The sequence below is a fragment of the Perca fluviatilis genome, chromosome 5, assembly GCF_010015445.1.
Source record: "Perca fluviatilis chromosome 5, GENO_Pfluv_1.0, whole genome shotgun sequence".
In the NCBI taxonomy this organism is placed as follows: domain Eukaryota; kingdom Metazoa; phylum Chordata; class Actinopteri; order Perciformes; family Percidae; genus Perca; species Perca fluviatilis.
The window spans coordinates 24,348,487-24,367,331 of NC_053116.1; the positions used below are offsets into that span (position 1 = coordinate 24,348,487).

At 38.6% G+C, this 18,845-nt stretch overlaps 2 protein-coding genes across 2 annotated transcripts; both read right to left on the reverse strand.

Annotated features, from left to right (window-relative positions):
* Nucleotides 1-8,301: 8,301 nt before the first annotated feature.
* cort (cortistatin) lies at nucleotides 8,302-9,525 on the reverse strand. The gene is made up of 2 exons (XM_039801166.1): nucleotides 9,185-9,525; nucleotides 8,302-8,778 (listed from the first exon to the last, which is right to left on the reverse strand). The coding sequence occupies exons 1-2, from the start codon at nucleotides 9,287-9,289 to the stop codon at nucleotides 8,551-8,553; spliced, it is 333 nt and encodes a 110-aa protein (XP_039657100.1). The 5' UTR covers nucleotides 9,290-9,525; the 3' UTR covers nucleotides 8,302-8,550.
* A 2,940-nt stretch (nucleotides 9,526-12,465) lies between these two features.
* srm (spermidine synthase) lies at nucleotides 12,466-17,025 on the reverse strand. The gene is made up of 8 exons (XM_039801849.1): nucleotides 16,809-17,025; nucleotides 16,194-16,314; nucleotides 15,999-16,091; nucleotides 15,290-15,443; nucleotides 15,129-15,212; nucleotides 13,965-14,110; nucleotides 13,663-13,785; nucleotides 12,466-13,573 (listed from the first exon to the last, which is right to left on the reverse strand). The coding sequence occupies exons 1-8, from the start codon at nucleotides 16,937-16,939 to the stop codon at nucleotides 13,556-13,558; spliced, it is 870 nt and encodes a 289-aa protein (XP_039657783.1). The 5' UTR covers nucleotides 16,940-17,025; the 3' UTR covers nucleotides 12,466-13,555.
* Between the last annotated feature and the right edge of the window lie 1,820 nt (nucleotides 17,026-18,845).

The window sequence follows — 18,845 nt, forward strand, 5'->3', positions numbered from 1 at the left end:
TGGATTTCATTCCTGACGTCAGGCCCATTACTCTTTCGATTTGGCACCGGCATGGCTCTTTTTCACAGATAACAAATACGGTCATTTCCTTGCTAATTCAAACAGGCTCCAGCTTTAGCAATTCAGTGGACTGCCATAAGGCAGTAAAGCATTCAGTGACGTTGGTACGAACAAGCAATGATGAGAAATGGCACACAGGTGCTGCTTTCGGCCCTGAATCCTTTCCTTCATTAGGGTGTCTCAGCGCCACCGCGCATTTCCCTTCATTATGTTTCAAACAGCTCTCCTTTACAAAACTACTGAATTACAATTTAAGGCTAGGGGAGAATTTGTAACTTGCTCACCCAACTTAACTTTCACAAGTCAGAAAATGCCTCAAAGAAAAAAATGACTCACCTCTTATTAGGTTCTTGGTAAGTCTGCAAGTGATCAGCAGGGATTATTTCTTTTGATAACATAATACATCGACTCATATATTACAATATATAAATATGAAACTAGATAACAGTGCTGACAGGCCATGACTCAATAACTCCAGTAGAAATATTAATGGTGGGTTATTTCTTGTACAATTGATTAAACATTTTCGGGTCTGTTAGGCTTGAGAAAAATGATGGTCAGCCTGAACATTAAACATGGATTTCCGATATGAGTAATGGCATGACTCTTTCGTCGGCAGCAGCCAGGACTTCACATGCCATTAATAAATGAAAACCATCACTGTCACCCGTAATGCTGTGGTAACATTTAGGATCTTTTTTGTGTGTGTCTGTGTGTGTGTGTGTGTGTGCGTCTCTGCATCGCGGCTAGACCGCAGGTCTTTGTGTTGTTACAGCAACTGCAATCAGGGGTATTGCCATCCCACAAGGGGCCCAATTGTCCTTAAAATAGTCTTAAGGAGCACTACATATAAGAAAATAATATTACTTGTGATCCTCATCTGCTGCTGTGGCAACACATCTATTACAGGTGAAAAGGCTGAGCCAAACATGGACAGTCCTGGTAGCTAATCACAGGAGTGTCACCCTTGTGATTAGATACCTATATTGTACACATCATACAAGACACTGGAGTGTTCAAACAAGACAGTCAATACCATCTTGTGGCGCTTTCCTCTGTCCCTTCAGTCCTATTCTTCTAATGACACTATCAACATGAGTGGCTCCTGGTCATGAGTCTGACGCTTAGTGTCAAAGCCAAACTAATGAACTGCAATGGTAACTCCCACCGCCATATCACAATGGATACTCTGATAGAAGTTAAATGACTATAATACATCTGCACTTAGCAATATAAAGTTATAGATAGGGGCTATATGACAATGTATATGACTTGAGTATTTCTTTCTTTAAGCACAATTTGTGTTTTTAATCAGCTTCACTCATCCTAAGATAGAGCTGGGCAATATGGAAAAAATCAAATATCACCATATGTTTGACCAAATACATCAATGTCAATATTGCGGCAATATTCTAGGGGATTAACCCTAACCGTTACCCTATAGGGTTGACTTTTGGTACTTTCACAAAATATTAACACAATGAAAGTTTTGATAAATAATCACCAATAATGTGGATACAATGACTAAGTGGGTAAGGGCAAATAATAAAACAGCTAGTAAGTCAGGTAAGTTCAGAAAATTATATCACTTTACCGTAATGCAGCCTTTAAAACCAGGAAAAGACAACACGTGTGATATCACGATACCCAAAATCTAAGATGATATATAAGGCTAGATATAGTATCAATATATTGCCCAGCCCTATCCTTATATCAATACTGTACAACTGTAAGTATTTTTCTAACTTTCTAAACCATAATGACTCCAGTGGAAATTGGTCTTGAGGCTCACAGCCTGAAGGAGTTCAGATTTGGTCTTCACAACGTTGAGACAAATACAAACAGATAAAGTGATTAGTTATCAGTGTAGAGAGTCATTCAGTTGGTCAGCGAAGCACAAAACAATTAATCTTTACATGTTTTGCATTGATACCAAAAGTACAACCCAACCCTCGCTGTGGAATTCCTCTGCGCCTCTGATCATACACTTGCTGCTTAACTTGACTCACATTTGATGGTTTGTGGATGAAATATTTAGCTTTCAAAATTAAAATATGGAATATGCATTGTGCAAATAACTGTTTCTATGCAGCACTTTATGTCTGGCATTGTAGTGTTCTATAAACTGATCTCATTCTTTTTGTAGGTCTGGTAAGTGTAAAATTGCCTTTAGCTGCAAAATCTGAATATAACCTGCTGAGCAATTTTAGGTTGATTTGCCATCAAAGTGGTTATAGTCCACTGGTCTAAATTAGTATGGAAAGGTTCAAAAGGGAAGGATGTCATGAACTGCATATTATACAGATATAAAGCATTATGTCTCATAAATGATGATGTTTTAAATGGGTACATTGTACTGGAAATATAGGCCTGCATATTTGTATATAGTTAGACTGGCTCCTGGGACAAAAACGTTTTGTGTTTTCACAAAGGATTATTTTAGGCATGGTGGCATAGAGGTCTAAAATGTGTAGCATGTAACTGCAATGTTCCGAATCTGGCCATACAGGGACCTCTGGTGCATATCATTTTTTTTTTTTTTTTTCTCTCTCTTTCTCTCTCTCTCTCTCTCTCTCTCTCTCTCTCTCCACACATTTCCTGTGTGCCTGTTAAGTGAACACAAAAAAATGCCCAAAATAGCTTGATTATTTTAGGCCAAAGTGAAGTGTAATGACATCTGTTTTAATAGACTTGTAATGTTTTCTAAATAATAACTGCATTTACTGTGTACATGGTTTTACATACGCTAGCAATGAAACTTTGTGCAGACATTCAAAACTAATGACAGCTATACCTTGTGTTAAGTGCTAAACACGTTAAGCCTCACAAAGCCGCTACCATGGCTGTAGTCTTTTTTCAACATAGTCATTGGGGATAATCCAGTCAAAACATTTTAAGTTGTTATTCTTATTTATTCTTTTAACTGGAAGTCCTAATTACACTGTGAAGGAAAAAGAAACTTGAGGTAGTTGTCATCTTCAGCACACTAATGAGCCATAGTTTTAGACATCTTATATTAAACTGATACGATTGCTACTCTTTGCTACAATAAATGTAACCTGTGGTTTGCATCCTAAAGCATTTTAAGGTCATCGTTAACTAAATGTTTGAAACCCTGTGTTTTGCTTTCTCACCATAAATCTGCCCAGCTTCCCAAAGTAGTGGCATCCACAATAAACAGGGTCACTATTGTGACCGGCGTGCTGCATCCCTTCCTCACGCTGGTGACAGCTCATTTTCGGAGCCATGGCTTTACCACTGAAAGAGCAGAGGGCCCTATAATGATCAGCTTTTAGCGCTGGCACTGGGTGGCTGAATAAGCCATCAGGCATCATTAGACCCTGCTGGGGAAAACAATCTCTCCATTCCCATCGGTGCTCCCAAACAGGAGAACTCTTTGAGAAAAAATACATCAGAGGACACTTTAGCCTGTGTGTTATGTGTGACAGAATACATTGCTCCGGCACAATGGGGCATCATTGAGCAGTCAAAGACTTCCTAATTCTGATGATGTAGCTCTTTATGATGCCTTGGAAAAGCATAGGCCTAACTCATTTAATCAGAGACATCTGGTTGTCTGTTTTTCTGTTAACACTTACTCGCTAAAATCTTGATAAAAATAAATAAGGAGGCAACAACATTTTAACAGCAGGAAGATATAAAACTTTCAACTGAATAGAGAATAGGCCCTGAAAAGGTTCTAATGATCTCTCATCAGAGTAATGCAAACCTGCTGCATACACAGAGAAACAGGTCCATTATTCCTACTGGGCACGTCCTTTTCCCCGAGAACGTTTTTTATTTTACTTCAAAATGCCTCAGCTTGTCAGCCATACTGTGTTCTGAATACAATCTCAAATGTCACAACTAAACAAATTGAGCCTGGCTGACAGAGATGAATAAGGCTGCTGCAGGCACTGTGTCCAGAGTCACTGGGTTAATAAAGTACAAGTACATGTCTACAGACTGCACAGAACTTCCATCTCATTTTTTTTTTTTCTCAAACAAAACATGTACATTCACTGTATAATGCATGCAATTTAGGAAGGGTATGATGAGTGTTTTTCCTTTCTAGCTGAGATGTAAATTTAACGTGGTTATTTCCAATTTACTCACATTGAATCAGTATGTGCTTTGAGTACACATTCTATTAGCAATCAGCTGCAGTACCTGTAAAACATTTCATTGAAAGATCATTCCAGTCTCTTTTATGTAAAGAATTTTTTTCTATCAGCATAATGTAACTCTTTGTCGATGGTGTGTGTTGTAAAGAGGAGACATCTTTTTCTTTCAGCGGGGGATCGCCACACAACCTGCCTGTTCACACTTTTCCACAGAAGCATTAGCAGATCGCTGCGTGTTAATTTGGCCTGTCTTGACCGATCGAGGCCAGGTTAGAGAAGCGTTTGATGTTAACCGTTTCTAAATTCTCACTAGTGGGAGGATGAAAATGATTTCTGACACATGCGTGAAACACAAACACAGACAAACACAGTGATCAAGTAGCATTCAGTGAGGCAGGGTACAATCATAGTATAGTATAATATGTAGTATAATATGTATTTGTAGATAACATCTCTATAAAAATAGTTGGATAATAATTCTCTGTGGCGTTGTCTGTATACTGACTAGAGATGGTTTAGGCTCCGATACTGCCTAAAACGCTGGTATCGGTATCGGGAAGTACTGGAGTTTATGCACCGATCCGATACCACGTAATAAAGCCCTAAAGAAAATCTACGTTAAAGTAGTTTATTTTTGTTCTTTTTCAGTTATAACTGACTATTAAAACTGGATAATAAAAGAAAGTTCTGTGGCATTCATTGTTCATTGTTTGTTCATGTTTTACAAAGAGTTTAACCTGACAGACAACAAAGATAGAAATGATATCACATCCATACAGGGATAGTAGTATACAATTGTTAAAACATAATAAAATATATGAAACACTGGTATCGGATCGGTACTCTGTATCGGCCGATACGCAAGTTCAGGTATCGGAATCGGTATCGAGAAGCAAAAGATGGTATCGGACCATCTCTAATACTGACCCCTTTCATATTACACATAGTGATATGAATAAATGTTAATATAAAATATATTGATTGATGGAATATTTTTCTTTACAAGTTTTCCACCAGTCCTCTTAAAACACTGTCTTAATATTCATTTGTGGTTGTATGTATTTACAAATGTAATATTGATCGTAAGAAGTCATTCCCCAGATGACTTATGCTGACTTTTTTTGCACTGAGAGAAAATAATCTCCACCATGAAATAGCCATAAACCATGAGCCATATGTAAATACATAAACACAAACATACATAACATGCACAAATCACACCATATATAGTCACATTCCAAAAAGTTTACAACTATTCTCTGCATTTATGTAACCACGGTGGGTTCACTTTGAAGTTGTTTTTCCTCCTATGAAGAGCACCAACAAAACCTAAGTCTTTGTAATTTTAAACACCGGCACATATGAAGTCAAATTTAAATTTGAATTACACAGTCAGGCCTGAGCACTCCTTACCCTCCTCCTTCAGATCAAAAGGAAAGCCAATAAAATGCTTTGCTTGCAGGCATCAGCTTTGATGTTGCTCCACTGCATGATCATTTAAGCCCAAGGGCATAAAGTCAGGAGTGGACAGCACCTCTACCGACATCAAATTGTTTTGTGTTTATAATCTCAGCCCCAGGTATACTGATTGGCATCAGATGCTGCTTTTTTAGGAGTATACACATCTTTTATGTTTGACATTTCTCTCTATTCATCAAAATCATTGCTGCCTTTGTTCTAGTCTAGTTATTCTCCCACAAGCCGTAAACCTGAATGTGTCATTTTGATACGGTGTTTTTTTTACCGCAGGTCAGAACGAAAGATGCTGCATGATGAACTGTAATCAAGTAAGCCCACAGGAGCCTTTGTCTATTCAGTGTCATTAAAGGGAGCGACGGAGCAGAGTTCCCAGCGGTGCGAGGAAACCATGTAATTATATCGCTTTGAAATCTGTGGAACTGTAACTCCCCATCAGATGGTGTTTTCAGGGGATTATGCAGCCTTTTTCAATAAAAGCTAGGATGGATCATTCAAGAGCTTTTCTCTGTAACTGTCAATAAAAGGAAAAAATGTCATCACGTGGTTTTAATGTTTCGACTGTAATTAAATCTGTACTGTGAATTTATGTTAACTCATGTCTTGGCACTGGTGAAACAAGCACATTTATGAGCCATTATCTCCTATTCATCCTGTTCAGGAAGATAATGAGACAAAAACCCCAGTTGATAAAAGTGTATGGAAACTACTCTGAGCTTTGCTTCTCCTCTGGCTGTGTAGGATTTTTTCTACAGTGTCTGGTACCTTATTGTAGGTTATTTAAGAATTCACCCATAAGTCTTTCATTTGATTAACATCTTTCAAACAGTGGGGATAAATTACTGCTGGCAGGAAACGTCCGACACAATATTCACCAGGGGATGGTTGTATCATTTAGTTTTTACAGATCTAATGTGAGCTATTTTCTACTCGTTGATGTTAACAGGGACACCAGTTACATCTCAAGTTTTAATATAGAGCTCAATAAAAAATAAAAAAAAATCTAAATAATAATCTTTGAGCCGAGGTGAATATTAGCTTGCCTTTTGCTCTGAGATCCAATCTGGATTCAGTTCTGCTTTGCCAGTTTTTCCATTTATGGCACACGCAGCTTGACCTGATAAACACTACAGGGATGGCTGTTATAGTATATACCGAAACCTACAACACCTAAGAAATTTTATTTTAATTCTCAGATCGAGCCAAAGAAGTTGCCAGAATGTATGTGTGTTTTATATTAGTTTTGTTATATATTAATCAATAATGTACTGAACATGCTTATATAATTCAGCTATTTGCTTCCATTATTCAGTCCTCTATTTAATGCAACGTGTTTGTTTTTGCTTAGTGGTGTGATTGGCCATATATTCACAACTCTAAAAAAATAAATAAAAAAAAGACATTACTTATTTGAACGGGCTCAAACCACAAGGTATTTTAGGTTGGTAATTTCCCACATAAAATCCATCAGTTCACTAATTGGGACTGTGGGCCCAGCTTGAAAGTCAATACTTGATTGTGTCCAGCACCTACTCCACTCCACAACTCAGCAAGAGGTTAAAAGACACACATATCCCAATGGTCATACATGCCGAAGGGCTGTGAGAGTGTATGGTAGTGTGACTGATTGAGGATTGACCGCCGGTAGCCAAAGCAGAGTCTCGTTTGCAGCAAGAATCGAAAACCGCTTGATAGGGTGACACAAGGAGAAACTCCATTATCCGAACATCAAACAACAGCTTTGTTTGTGCTTTCACTATTATCATTGAGGTCAGATTCATATCAACACTACACACTTTTTTCACTGTTTTATTGTTCAACAGGTTTATACCTTCCAGACTACACATAGTCAACTGCTGCTACTACTGACAGCGTTGAGTGAATACAGGGGAATCTTCTGACTAATTTACCTTCCTATCTTGCTGACATATTTAATGGCCTGTGATAATTCACTGAAGCATCTCCCTTAACTTGTGACCATGAATTAATTAAGGACCACTGTCTCGCTATTGATAAAACATGTTAAAAGACATGTATAATTCTTTTACATTGCAGACTCTCACCACCAAGCTGGGTTAAAATATATGTATATGTTTATCTATATTTATAAAGTATTAAGGCACAATATCATTATTTTGATTTAATACAGTAATTGTATAGTTTGTATTTAGAAATCAGTATTAGGCTTTTAATTTAAGGATCTAATTGTGGCAATTTTATTCCAATTTTGTTTCTAAATTGGAATATGAAATGTTTTCTTATGCAATGAGTAAAATATAATGTTGTTTTGCCTATAAACTGGAAATACAGTTATACAGCAACAAGTACAAACCAGATACCCAAGATACCCACGTAATGAACTTAACTCTGTTGCTCAAATTGGCTTTTCATGAAATGAATGAAATTGTCTCTGTATCCACAGTGTGCCATTGACGACAGCAACTTGTTTTTTAGTAGATATAGAAATATATACCTGATATTTCCACAATTAAAGTGTAGTAAATATTCTCGTCCTCAATAAAAGTACAGTCACAAATTTTGCGTGAAATCTGATTTTGCATTTATATTGTAGAAGCAGATGGAAAATATGACCTTTTCATTTGTGAACAATTTACAAAAGCAATTCACTGTGATTACCATCTCAAATGTTATATCCATGCTTTATTGACCCTGAAAGAAACGGCTACATACATAAATACATACATTGTATACATAAATAGATACATAAATAATTAATATTCAAACAGACACACTGTGTCAGTGAAGTCCATCGATGCCGCGTGTCTGACAGGTGTAGATGATATGTACAGCTGAGGTCTACTACAGTTCATGTGGAGCTGGCAGGGAAGGCGTACAGTAGGCAGGCAGAGCCGGGTGTTTTGGGGCACTGTTAGCAGGAGGTGAACGTTTTCCAGAAGAAGTTTTTACAGGGGGCTTTGCGGTCGCGCTGAGGCAGTGATAGCCGGTTGTAGACGGCCCTCTCCTCCAGACGGGACTCCAGCGGCTCCTCAAGATCCACAAGTGCAGCTTCCCCCGGCAACATGTTGGTGTCCAGAGCTCCATCCAACAAGCCAGACACCAGCTTCAGAATCAGATCCTTGCGCTCTTTGCTCAGCTCCTGACCAAAAATCAAATACATATATTATTATTAAACATATTATTAAAGAGACTAGATCATGGAAAATGTGAACATTTAACATCTTATATCTAGCTCAAGTACTAAAGTATTATTCTTTTTGACTTCACATTTGAGACGGTATGAATTAACAGGATGAATTAAAGACTATTATTATTTAAAATTATTTAAAATGCAAATTAGACATATCACAGGCTTATCACAAGATTTATTTTTGTTTATTTCACAAGCAATCTTGATATTAGGGTCGTTCTTTTGAAAGTTATAATTATTATGACATCTTTCCCAACAAATAAATTGACAAATCTATGAATAATAGTATGAATAACAGTTGATGTAAAGAGAAAATTCCCCATGAACTACATATGAAGGATAGAAATGTCCTCACCCTGTCGACATGGATGGAGCTCCTATCCTCCACAGGGAGCACGGCGGCTGCTCTAACGCTGAACAGAACCCCCATGAGAGCTGCTAACACCACCAGAAGCTGCATGCTGTGGCAGGAGTGCAGGTGACGGACCAGGGCTACAGTCACAGGAGGCTCACAGAGATAAGAGTGTGTGAGTGTGTGTTGGAGAAGGAGAGAGAGAGAGTCTGAGCAGCTCAGAGATCCAGAGGAAAGTGGTGGAGGAAGTGCAGTTGCTGGCAGCTGGTCACAAGATTTGGAAACCACTGATGTTTATTCTGCTCTACCTCCAAAGTCCCTCACTCTTTTATACCTCTACCCCTGTCTGCCACTGACGTACAGGGTGGTGGGTGTATGACGGAGGGTGTATGGGTGTATTGGGGTGTGTGGGGGGGGGAGGAGGGATGTGTTCATGAGTGTGAAAGAGGAGGGGAGATGAAGGGTTCAGGACAGAAGAAATGGAATCGCTGAACGCTTAACCTTTTTGACAAATTGGGAACATCTGCAGAGGGCAACGCCGTCACTGGGCTAAAAGCAGGTTTCGACATCAACATGTTAACTAATATATCAACAGTTATGATAGACAATCTCAAACAAGACCTCTTCAGACAAGGGCGACTGACAATTCCACAACTCATCAACTTTGTGATACAGTCTAACTGTTCTTAACAATCAAGATAAAATGGTCACATTTCCCTGTAGCAGCAATGAAAAAAACCTAAAAGAAATATAAACTCACCACGAGCTGACTTATCATTAGACATCCGAGTGTTTGGCTCTGTACTTCTGTCAACATCCGATTCCTGTCACAGTGCCTCTATGACACCTGCAGATTACAATTGAGCGGTCTGACACTCACCATGACTGGAGGAAGTGCCTTCAGGAAATGCACACCACCAATATAGTGGAGTAAACATAGTTGTTAAAAGAAAATGAAGAAGCATTTCTTCTTCAGAAATGTTGTGATATACAATTGAGTAGATGGTTTAAATGGAATAGATTTTGTATTTGCTTGTCTGAATTAAACACAAAACAATTGCCTTTGGTTCAGGATAGCTATAGGTAGGTTTCGGGAAAAGAATGACTGATTTCAGCAGTGTACCACCAAATACAAACTATACTACATCTTATACAAACAAACGTCACATTAATGCCAGGACTCTCATTTTGCAAGTAACAATGATTGTGAGAGCACAGTATATTCCAAGAAAATAAAGTATAGGCTGTAGCTGCAGTTCAATTAAATTCACAATATAGACTAAGCTGTTTGGATTAAACTAGTTAGTGGTTTCTGGCTACAAGTGCACATTCAGAGTAAATTGCCTTTTTTTTGGACACTGTTCATATGATTTATATGGCATTAACTGAATATTAATGAAGTAGAATACATTCCAGTTTTTGCTCATCTTTGTACAGTGTGGCAACAAATTATTTTGTATGCATTTGTCTGATATAATGTAGAGATTATACAAAAACATATGTTGCAGCTTCCATAAAGGCTCCTTTATTTCTAAATATTGTGGCCTTTGTATGTAGCTAGATAGCATACTACTACCAAACTACTGCCAAACCCAATTATACTGGTTTATACGAGATAAACTGATTATGGGGAGTTGATTACAGCATAAAACATACACTCTTGTCAAGTGTTTGAGAACCTGCCCTTTAGGATAGATCACTGAAATAGCACCATGAATGGGGTTTACTGTTGTTAACGTCTTTAAAGAGTGCTACGGGCGGGGAACATACAGCGCTTATATTTTAGTACGTCTTGGTTGATGTGTTGAAAGGGATTTGTTGAGCTTTCAAAACAGTGTTTGGGGTATTTTCTCCGTACACTGCTGATCTCAAAAACGCCCAGAGCCAAAGATTAGCTGACTGCTGAAACACCTATATATTAGCAATTCAGTGTGATTGAAGAATCTACAACAGCTGGGCTCCTTATAAATATCTGCAGTACAACCTGAAAGAGACTTGAAACTGGGAAAAACGTCAGCATGGCATGACGACAGGTCTGGGTGCTCCCAGATCTTATTAATGTGCATGGAAGTCTCCATTTTCACTACATCTACTTCACGTATGGCTTCCAGCAACAACTAAACAGCTCTCTGAAAGAGATCACAAAGGAACACTGGCTCAGATATCATCAGAGGATTATGTGTGGAGTGCTATCTGTTACACAGGTGAATCTGGACATGTGTGTACATTTGTCTTACTCTCACTGGAAAAACATTTAAATTTGACTTACATAATAGTTTAAAAAAAGACAAGTAATACACTGTCTTCAAAAGTCTGTTACTGCAGTGATATTATCATTAAAACACATAAATATCAAATAACATATTCATGGGTACCCCTTCAATTGGTCTCAATGTAAGACAGTGGACGTTTCCTATTTCTTATATTACAATATGTGGACACTCACAAACACAAAGATCCTTGGGTACAGCCACCGTTAACTAAAGCAGCGTGAAAGCGTGTGATAATAATGGCACTGCACTGTAGGGTTGCGATTACACATAATAGAAACCATGCCGAAGGCTGAATGCCTATACAATCACTAGAGTTGATGCAACTTGGTGCAAGAAAATACGTGATGCGCAGAAACGAAACGGCGCTGAACGACCTTGTTGATGGGGCCGTTTCTTTTCATTCAAATGTACGTTAACGCCTTAAAGCGTAAAGTTATATTCTCTGAATATATATTTGGTGAATTTGAACAGTATAATATAAATGCATTCCTTTATAGCTCTACAATGTGAAACTATACTGTACATAACAGATTAAAGATTGCCCTCTTGTGCCTAAATACTGAAACTGCACTTGAACCTCACTGGTACTACAGCTGTTCATACCAGCACCTATAAGACTTTATGGTTAACCACCGTTTTCAGTGAACAGCAGCTGAAACACATCACATATTAACCTGCATTTGGTTGAAAAGTTATGCTGCACTTTGTAAAGGTTAGCTAAAAAAAATAAAAATAAGACAGGTTTAGGGGATAGAGACCTTGAACGGATTATTACTTCCTAACTTTTTCTACTGTACTTTAGCAGGAGTGAAACAAGCACAGAATAATTTACCTGGAGTCAAATATTGATTTTTTTTTGTTCAGGCACCACATACATTTTAATGATATCAAAATTTGAAGCCAGAACAAAATTAAGCAAAGTAGCCCTGCATTACATTGTCATTTTGTGCAATACAGAAGCATATGTCTGAGTAAAACTGGCAGTGGCTGAATGCACACAGATCTCACATAACCATTTTATGTTACCAATTTATTACAGTTCTTATAAAAGTCATAAATTCATTGCTCAGGTATTTGACACCATTTCTCAACCGATTCTAAGTAGACTTGTAACAGGTACTAACTGAAGATGTTTGACCATGTAATGACTCCGCATACAGGCTCACCACAGTCCAAGCCTACCACAGGTAGTCAATACCCAATACAGAAAGTTAATCACTGCATAATTAATTTACATTTCCCACATTGCAAAGCTCCAGTGCAATTTTACATGTTTGCTTAATTTGCATTTTAAAACTGTAACAAATAATTCCATATCAAATTGATAAGTCAAAGCTGAGCAGATTTATTTAATGTTAAATTGGTGATTTTTTTTAAAAGGGACACTTTTCTCAACTATTGACACTTAGAGCTTTCTTCTAGGCCACTATATGTGCCCGGTACACTTTAATAGATACATAACAAGTCTTTTTTTTTTTTAAATCAACAACAACCAATTTCAGGCACTATAGGGTTCATGTGTATAGAGGACACATTAGTATTCTGAATATACAGTCATGACATGATGGCAACTGTGTATTTTCCTATGAGCACAAACCGATATTAAATATTACACATAAAAGTACAGCAATACATTACATGTACAACCTCTATGTGGTATGTAATGTATTACATAATGTGTAGATGCATTGAATCCGATAGACAGTACACAGTTTCAGAGTGAGGTCAGATTTGACGGCAATGCTCTTCCCCACTCAGCCCAGCCCATTAAATTGCTCTCCGCAAAACGCTGATAAAACAATTACAGAGTAAAAATGACAAAAAAAACAAAAAACAACCATACATCAGTAAAATAAATAAAAACACCAAGAGCGTGTAAGACTGGAAGGAAGAAAACATTGGAACAAACACTTTCACTGTATCACTCAGTGCATTCCCACCCACTGATTATTAGGTACCCCCAGCCCTAAAATCTTTAGGAGGCTACTCTCTTCAGTGGTGCTGAACTGCGTTGAGGAGGTGAAGAAGCCGTAGAACAAGGTTGTTGATCTGTGGTCTGAGTGCCAGCTAGAGGTTGAACATAGTGGTATGTTGTTTTTGGTCATGCTTCATTGAGTACCTGTCAATGGTCAAGAAGATACTGAGTGAAAAGTAGAAAATATGCAAATAACAGTTTTGAATTGCACTCCAAAACATTTTTACATTTACCTTTTTTGCAAACTCAGGCAGGACGAAGGATGCTTTGTGAATTTCAGGGTTGTAATATCTAAGGTTCATATTTTCCATTTCTTCTTTTGACAGCGCTCTCATTGGTTCCATGAAATTTGTTTCCTAATTCAAAAGTGAAGGAGCGCCTCGTCATTTGATGGACATTACCAATCACCAAGAAATAGCAGACAAGTTCTTGTGCTACAAAATGTTTTTACAATACGCCACTGGCATTTTATAGGCAATCCGACAACAATCAGGCGTGTGGTGGATGGGAAATGGAGAATGACGAGCACACTCACAGGATTTGTACTGCAGAGCATGAATCCAATTTGCCCACTGGGATATGTTGGGATGGTGCTGTAGGCATAGTCCACCACAGGGAATAGGGTCTTGCAGAAGGTTCGCATCTCCTTTATCAGCTCCAAATGGAGCCATTGACACTCTCCTGTGAAAGTGACATAAGAGCAGAAGAAAGGACATGTTCATTTCCTGTCTGCCTTTTATTAAAACATTCATTCCATCTCGAGGTAGTTGGAAAACAGACTATATAAATGGGAACGTAACAGCTCCAGAGGAGGTAATAAAAGCCATAATAACCAGTTATTTTGGAAGACTTTTTTGGAAGAATTGTCATTTAGTAGCATAGTTATGACTTTTACTCAATTCAGCACTTTACTAAAATTACTCAACAGCCTTTTTCAAAACATTTAAAAAGGAACACGCCAACTTATTGGGACTTTAGCTTATTCACCGTAACTCCCAGAGTTAGACAAGTCCATATATATCCTTCTCATCTCCGTGCGTGTTGTAACTCTGTCTGACGCCCCCAGCGCTAGCTAAGCCTAGCACAGATCCTGGAGGTAACCGGTTCCAACTAGCCTACTGCTCCCAATAAGTGACAATAACGGCAACATGTTCCCGTTTACATGTTGTGATTTGTATAGTCACTGGGTGTACAAATAACAAGGTCACTATGCTTTTACTATCTAGTAATTGTTGACTCTATTACTCCAACTCTGAGCAAACTCCAGGCGAACTCTCTGGTCCTCACCACAGGGCTTCAGGTGCTGCTAGCGAATCACTCCGCCCAAGTAGCAGAAGTAGCAGTGCTTCGCCTTTCTGAGAATATAGTTCCCAGTTTGTATACGGTTAGAAGACAGCTGTGTCTCATGTGACCTTGTTATTTGTACAACCTGGGACTATAAAAATCACAACATGTAAATAGGAACATGTTGGCGTTATTTTGTCACTTATTCGGAGCAGTAGGCTAATTGGAACCGGTTACCTCCAGGATCTGTGCTAGGCTTAGCTAGCGCTGGGGGCGTCAGACAGAGTTACAAGACGCACGGAGATGAGAAGGGTATGTATGGACTTGTCTAACTCTGGGAGTTACGGTGAATAAGCTAAAGTCCCAATAAGTCGGCGTGTTCCTTTAACAAAAAACTGGTGAAATATAAAGTTACCCTGGGAACAAAGAATTCCACCGTTTCTCAACGCTGCCTTCATCAGTTGATAGTAAGACTCCTTGAACAAACTCTCAGCAGGTCCTGCAACAAAAATATGCCTTTTTTTAACAGTTGGCAGAAAAGGTGTTTTAACAATTTTTTTAAAAAGCGGCACCTACCAACAGGGTCTGAGGAATCGGTTATAATGATGTCGAAGGCATCCTGGTTCTTCTTCATGAATTCAAAGCCGTCTCCAACATGGAGGATGAGCTTGGGACTGTAAAACCCTTTGGCCATCCCAGGGAGGAACTTCTTGGATGCATTAATGACATCCTACAGAGCAGACATCAACAGGGATAAGAGCAGACATTACTCAGGTGCAGTATTAGGAAAAAACAGTAATCAGTACAGCTCTCTAGAGCAGGGGTCTTCAATGTTTTTTAACCCAAGGACCCCTTAGCTGAAACCCCCTACTACAGTATATATAAAAGTGAGTTACATATTAAACTGGGCCTACAATAATGTTTACAGCGGCCTAAAGCCTTTATACATACTTTTTTAGTGCATAGAATACTAAACTATTAAATAGCCTTTTAGTTGTTGGCATGGTTTTATATAAGTCATGTTTTAATGTTAAAACATACATGTGGATGGCTATTTTAGGGACTACTATTTTAGGCCAGTAAGCATATCATCATTGGGGAATTATATTTGCTAATAATATGTTAGATTCATGTTAACACCTTTATTTTAAACTTCAAAAATTAAGACTAATTTGGAAGCCCCCCTGCATTGACTCTGAGGACCCCCTAGGGGTCCCGGACCCCCTGTTGAAGATCCCTGCTCTATAGAGAAGCTAGAATCCTTGTCTACGTTTGTTGCTCCCACCTCATCTATCTCACACAGAACCACCGATTCCACCAGAGGATTCTTCACCACTTCCCTTAGCACGCCACCATCTCCACCGCCAATAATCAGCACCTGTATAAAAGGGAAACAGGCTGACTACCAAGACAAAGAAACATGACTCATCCTGAGTCATACTGCAGATTCATTCCTTTTCCAACAATATATCTCACATACCTTCTTGGGGCAAGGGTGACTGCACAGGGGAAGGTTGGCAATCATCTCTTGATAGGCAAACTCATCTCTCTCTGTGCATTGTATCACTCCATCCAGCACCAAGACATTCCCATAGGTTTTACTGAAAAGTGATGTTACAGAAAAGTATGAGAGGCACATTTGAAAGCTGAAGCTAAACTGACTAACTCGGAATGTGTATAACTTATGCCAAGATGCAGCAGCTGCCATGTACATGATCGCTACAGTTCTTTGAGAACATAGCTAAATAAATAAAAGATTGCTACCGTGACCGCCCGGTCTGTAACGTTTACCGTTAACGTTACTCTCCATCAACCCAGAGTTATACTAAATTACGTTACCACCTTGGCTACCTATCTGTAATTACTTCGCTACCGCTAGCTAGTTTGTTTGTGAGCTAAAACCTGTTTCGGGACAAAATTAGTCTCGCATTGCCAGACCTACAAAAGGTACTAGCTAACAACCCACAGGGAAGCAAACGTTACCAGCTGAATAAACTTGTCAAGATCCCACGAGCTTCAGGTTGCTCATTCACTGCTAGTAGACGCTAACAGCTAGCAACGTTAGCTAGCCAAGTTTTTTAGCTAAAGTACTCACCTCTTGAAAACCATAACATCTTGAAATTTGGATTTCTTGTGGTAGAGGACTTCTTCCACTTGGAGGCTCATCGCTTGCCCCGGCCATAGCGTGCATGTTTCCGTAAACCACCCATCCTTTATGTACTCCATGACAGCTGACTACGGCCACAAATAATAGTACTAACGTGTTTGTAAGTGTGGCAATGTGTGACACTTGACCGTTGTTTGACAGCTAAACTTGATGCCTCACAATATAGCGAATGGGATTCTGCTTTATCATTATGTGAGCCAATGGGGTGCCAGGATGAACCGGTTCGTGTATAGTTTGTTTGACTTCACACCACCAGCACCGCCCATCGTGCCGCCCACCAAGAGCCCAATGGCTGCATCTGGGCTGTAGCTGGAGCCCACGTGAAGCTAAACCTCGGTGTTACTGCGGTCTTATTTTAAAATAAGGCGTTCTCCAATGTGTTTATATTAGAGACAAACAGCCCAACACCCTCTATAGCCTTTAAACACAAGCCTAAGAGTGTTTGTTTTTGTCTGTTTAGGTTTAGCTACACAAGGCGGGCCCTGATGCGTAACTTTACACAACAGAGAACGTTATATCCAGAGGGTAAAGTAAACCAAAAGCTTGAGTTTCCCCGCTGGCCGTCCACATCTATTATTTTATTCTCTATTTGCCAGCCCATAGAGCCCTATTGTGAACCTGGAAATGTTGAGTACTTCAAAGTTGTATGTTGGAAATGTACAGTATGGGTCCCCACTCCCCAGCATTCAGACTCAAATGGATTTTTGAAGTTTTAGAGGATTGATTGGATTGTCATGTACATTTTAATTCACAGACCGTTACGCATTGAGGTAACTCACGACTGGGTATTGGAACAAAGACAAATCGGCCTTAGTCCTACCAAAATAGAATAATATGACGGCTAAATAATATCCTTGTGTAAAGTTGAGAAGGGAGTATTACACAAGTAAAAATGTTGAACAGGCAGAATGAGTCCTAGCTGCAACAGGTTTTTTGACATCTATTTATCAGAACAGAAAACTCAACACAACGCGTTATCTGCTCATTAGTAGGCTACCCAGCACACTGGACCCACTACAGTTTTTCTACCGTCTCAACCAATCAATGAGAGAAACCATAGCACACATCCTCCACACCACCATATTTCACCTGGAAAAGAAGGGTCTAAGAAAAAAATCGATATTGAATATCGCAATATTTTATTTTGCAATACTGTATCGATTTTCAAAAAGGCAATATCGATTTATTTATTTTTTTAATGTTCAAAAATATTAATATAAGACAGTGGTTCACGTTTAATTGTGTTTAAACCCCCTACCACTAGATGGCTATGCTGAGACGCACTAGTGTCCTTGCCTAACAGTGCCTAGCAGTGCCCACAGACAGTATAAAATATAGATATTACAGTTTTTCACAATCGCTATGACACTTTTTTCAATACTTTTAACAACTTTCCTAAACTCTTAACACAGTTAGCACAACATCCGTCTGTGTAGGCTATACAATTAACACATTTCTTGTTGCTTTGACACAAAATGCATACAGTTAACACAAATTTAAAATTGAAAAATGAATTAAAAATTTAAAATGAATTTAAAAAAAAAATTTACACACAAGCTCCACCAAAACCAAAACAATGGATTTTTACTGCCAAATTTCCAAATGCTTTCACACTGTATGTCAGAACAGATAACATCATGTTCTAAACCTAACTTATAGGCTAAAGTCAAAGCGAACAGCTGTTCAAATTGTAAATTGAAACACAAATATATCCCCTGCATTTTATACATGCATTTATTGGAAACAGCTGATTGAAGTTATGCAAATACGTAGATCAATCCCAGCTGATTCCCTTCTAGGAAACACACTCAGGTGTTGAGGTTCTTTCAATCGCATGATCATATGGTAGTACAGTAAAAGAGGACCTATTTGAACAATATACTGTAGATGAACACAGAAAATAAGAAAAATGCCTTCACAAGGGAGAGGAAGAGGAGTACCAGGACAATTCTGTCTCTATCTCCT

Bases quoted from the DNA above. Each gene is read 5' to 3' on its own strand.
- cort (XM_039801166.1), bottom strand. From the start codon at position 9,289: ATGCAGCTTCTGGTGGTGTTAGCAGCTCTCATGGGGGTTCTGTTCAGC. The intron at 8,779-9,184 runs GTGAGGACATTT...ATTTTTGGTCAG, and splicing joins GCTCCATCCATGTCGACAGG to GAGCTGAGCAAAGAGCGCAA.
- srm (XM_039801849.1), bottom strand. From the start codon at position 16,939: ATGGAGTACATAAAGGATGGGTGGTTTACGGAAACATGCACGCTATGG. The intron at 16,315-16,808 runs GTGAGTACTTTA...ATCACTTTTCAG, and splicing joins GATGTTATGGTTTTCAAGAG to TAAAACCTATGGGAATGTCT. The intron at 13,786-13,964 runs GTGAGTGTGCTC...CTTTTGAATTAG, and splicing joins TGCTCTGCAGTACAAATCCT to GAAACAAATTTCATGGAACC.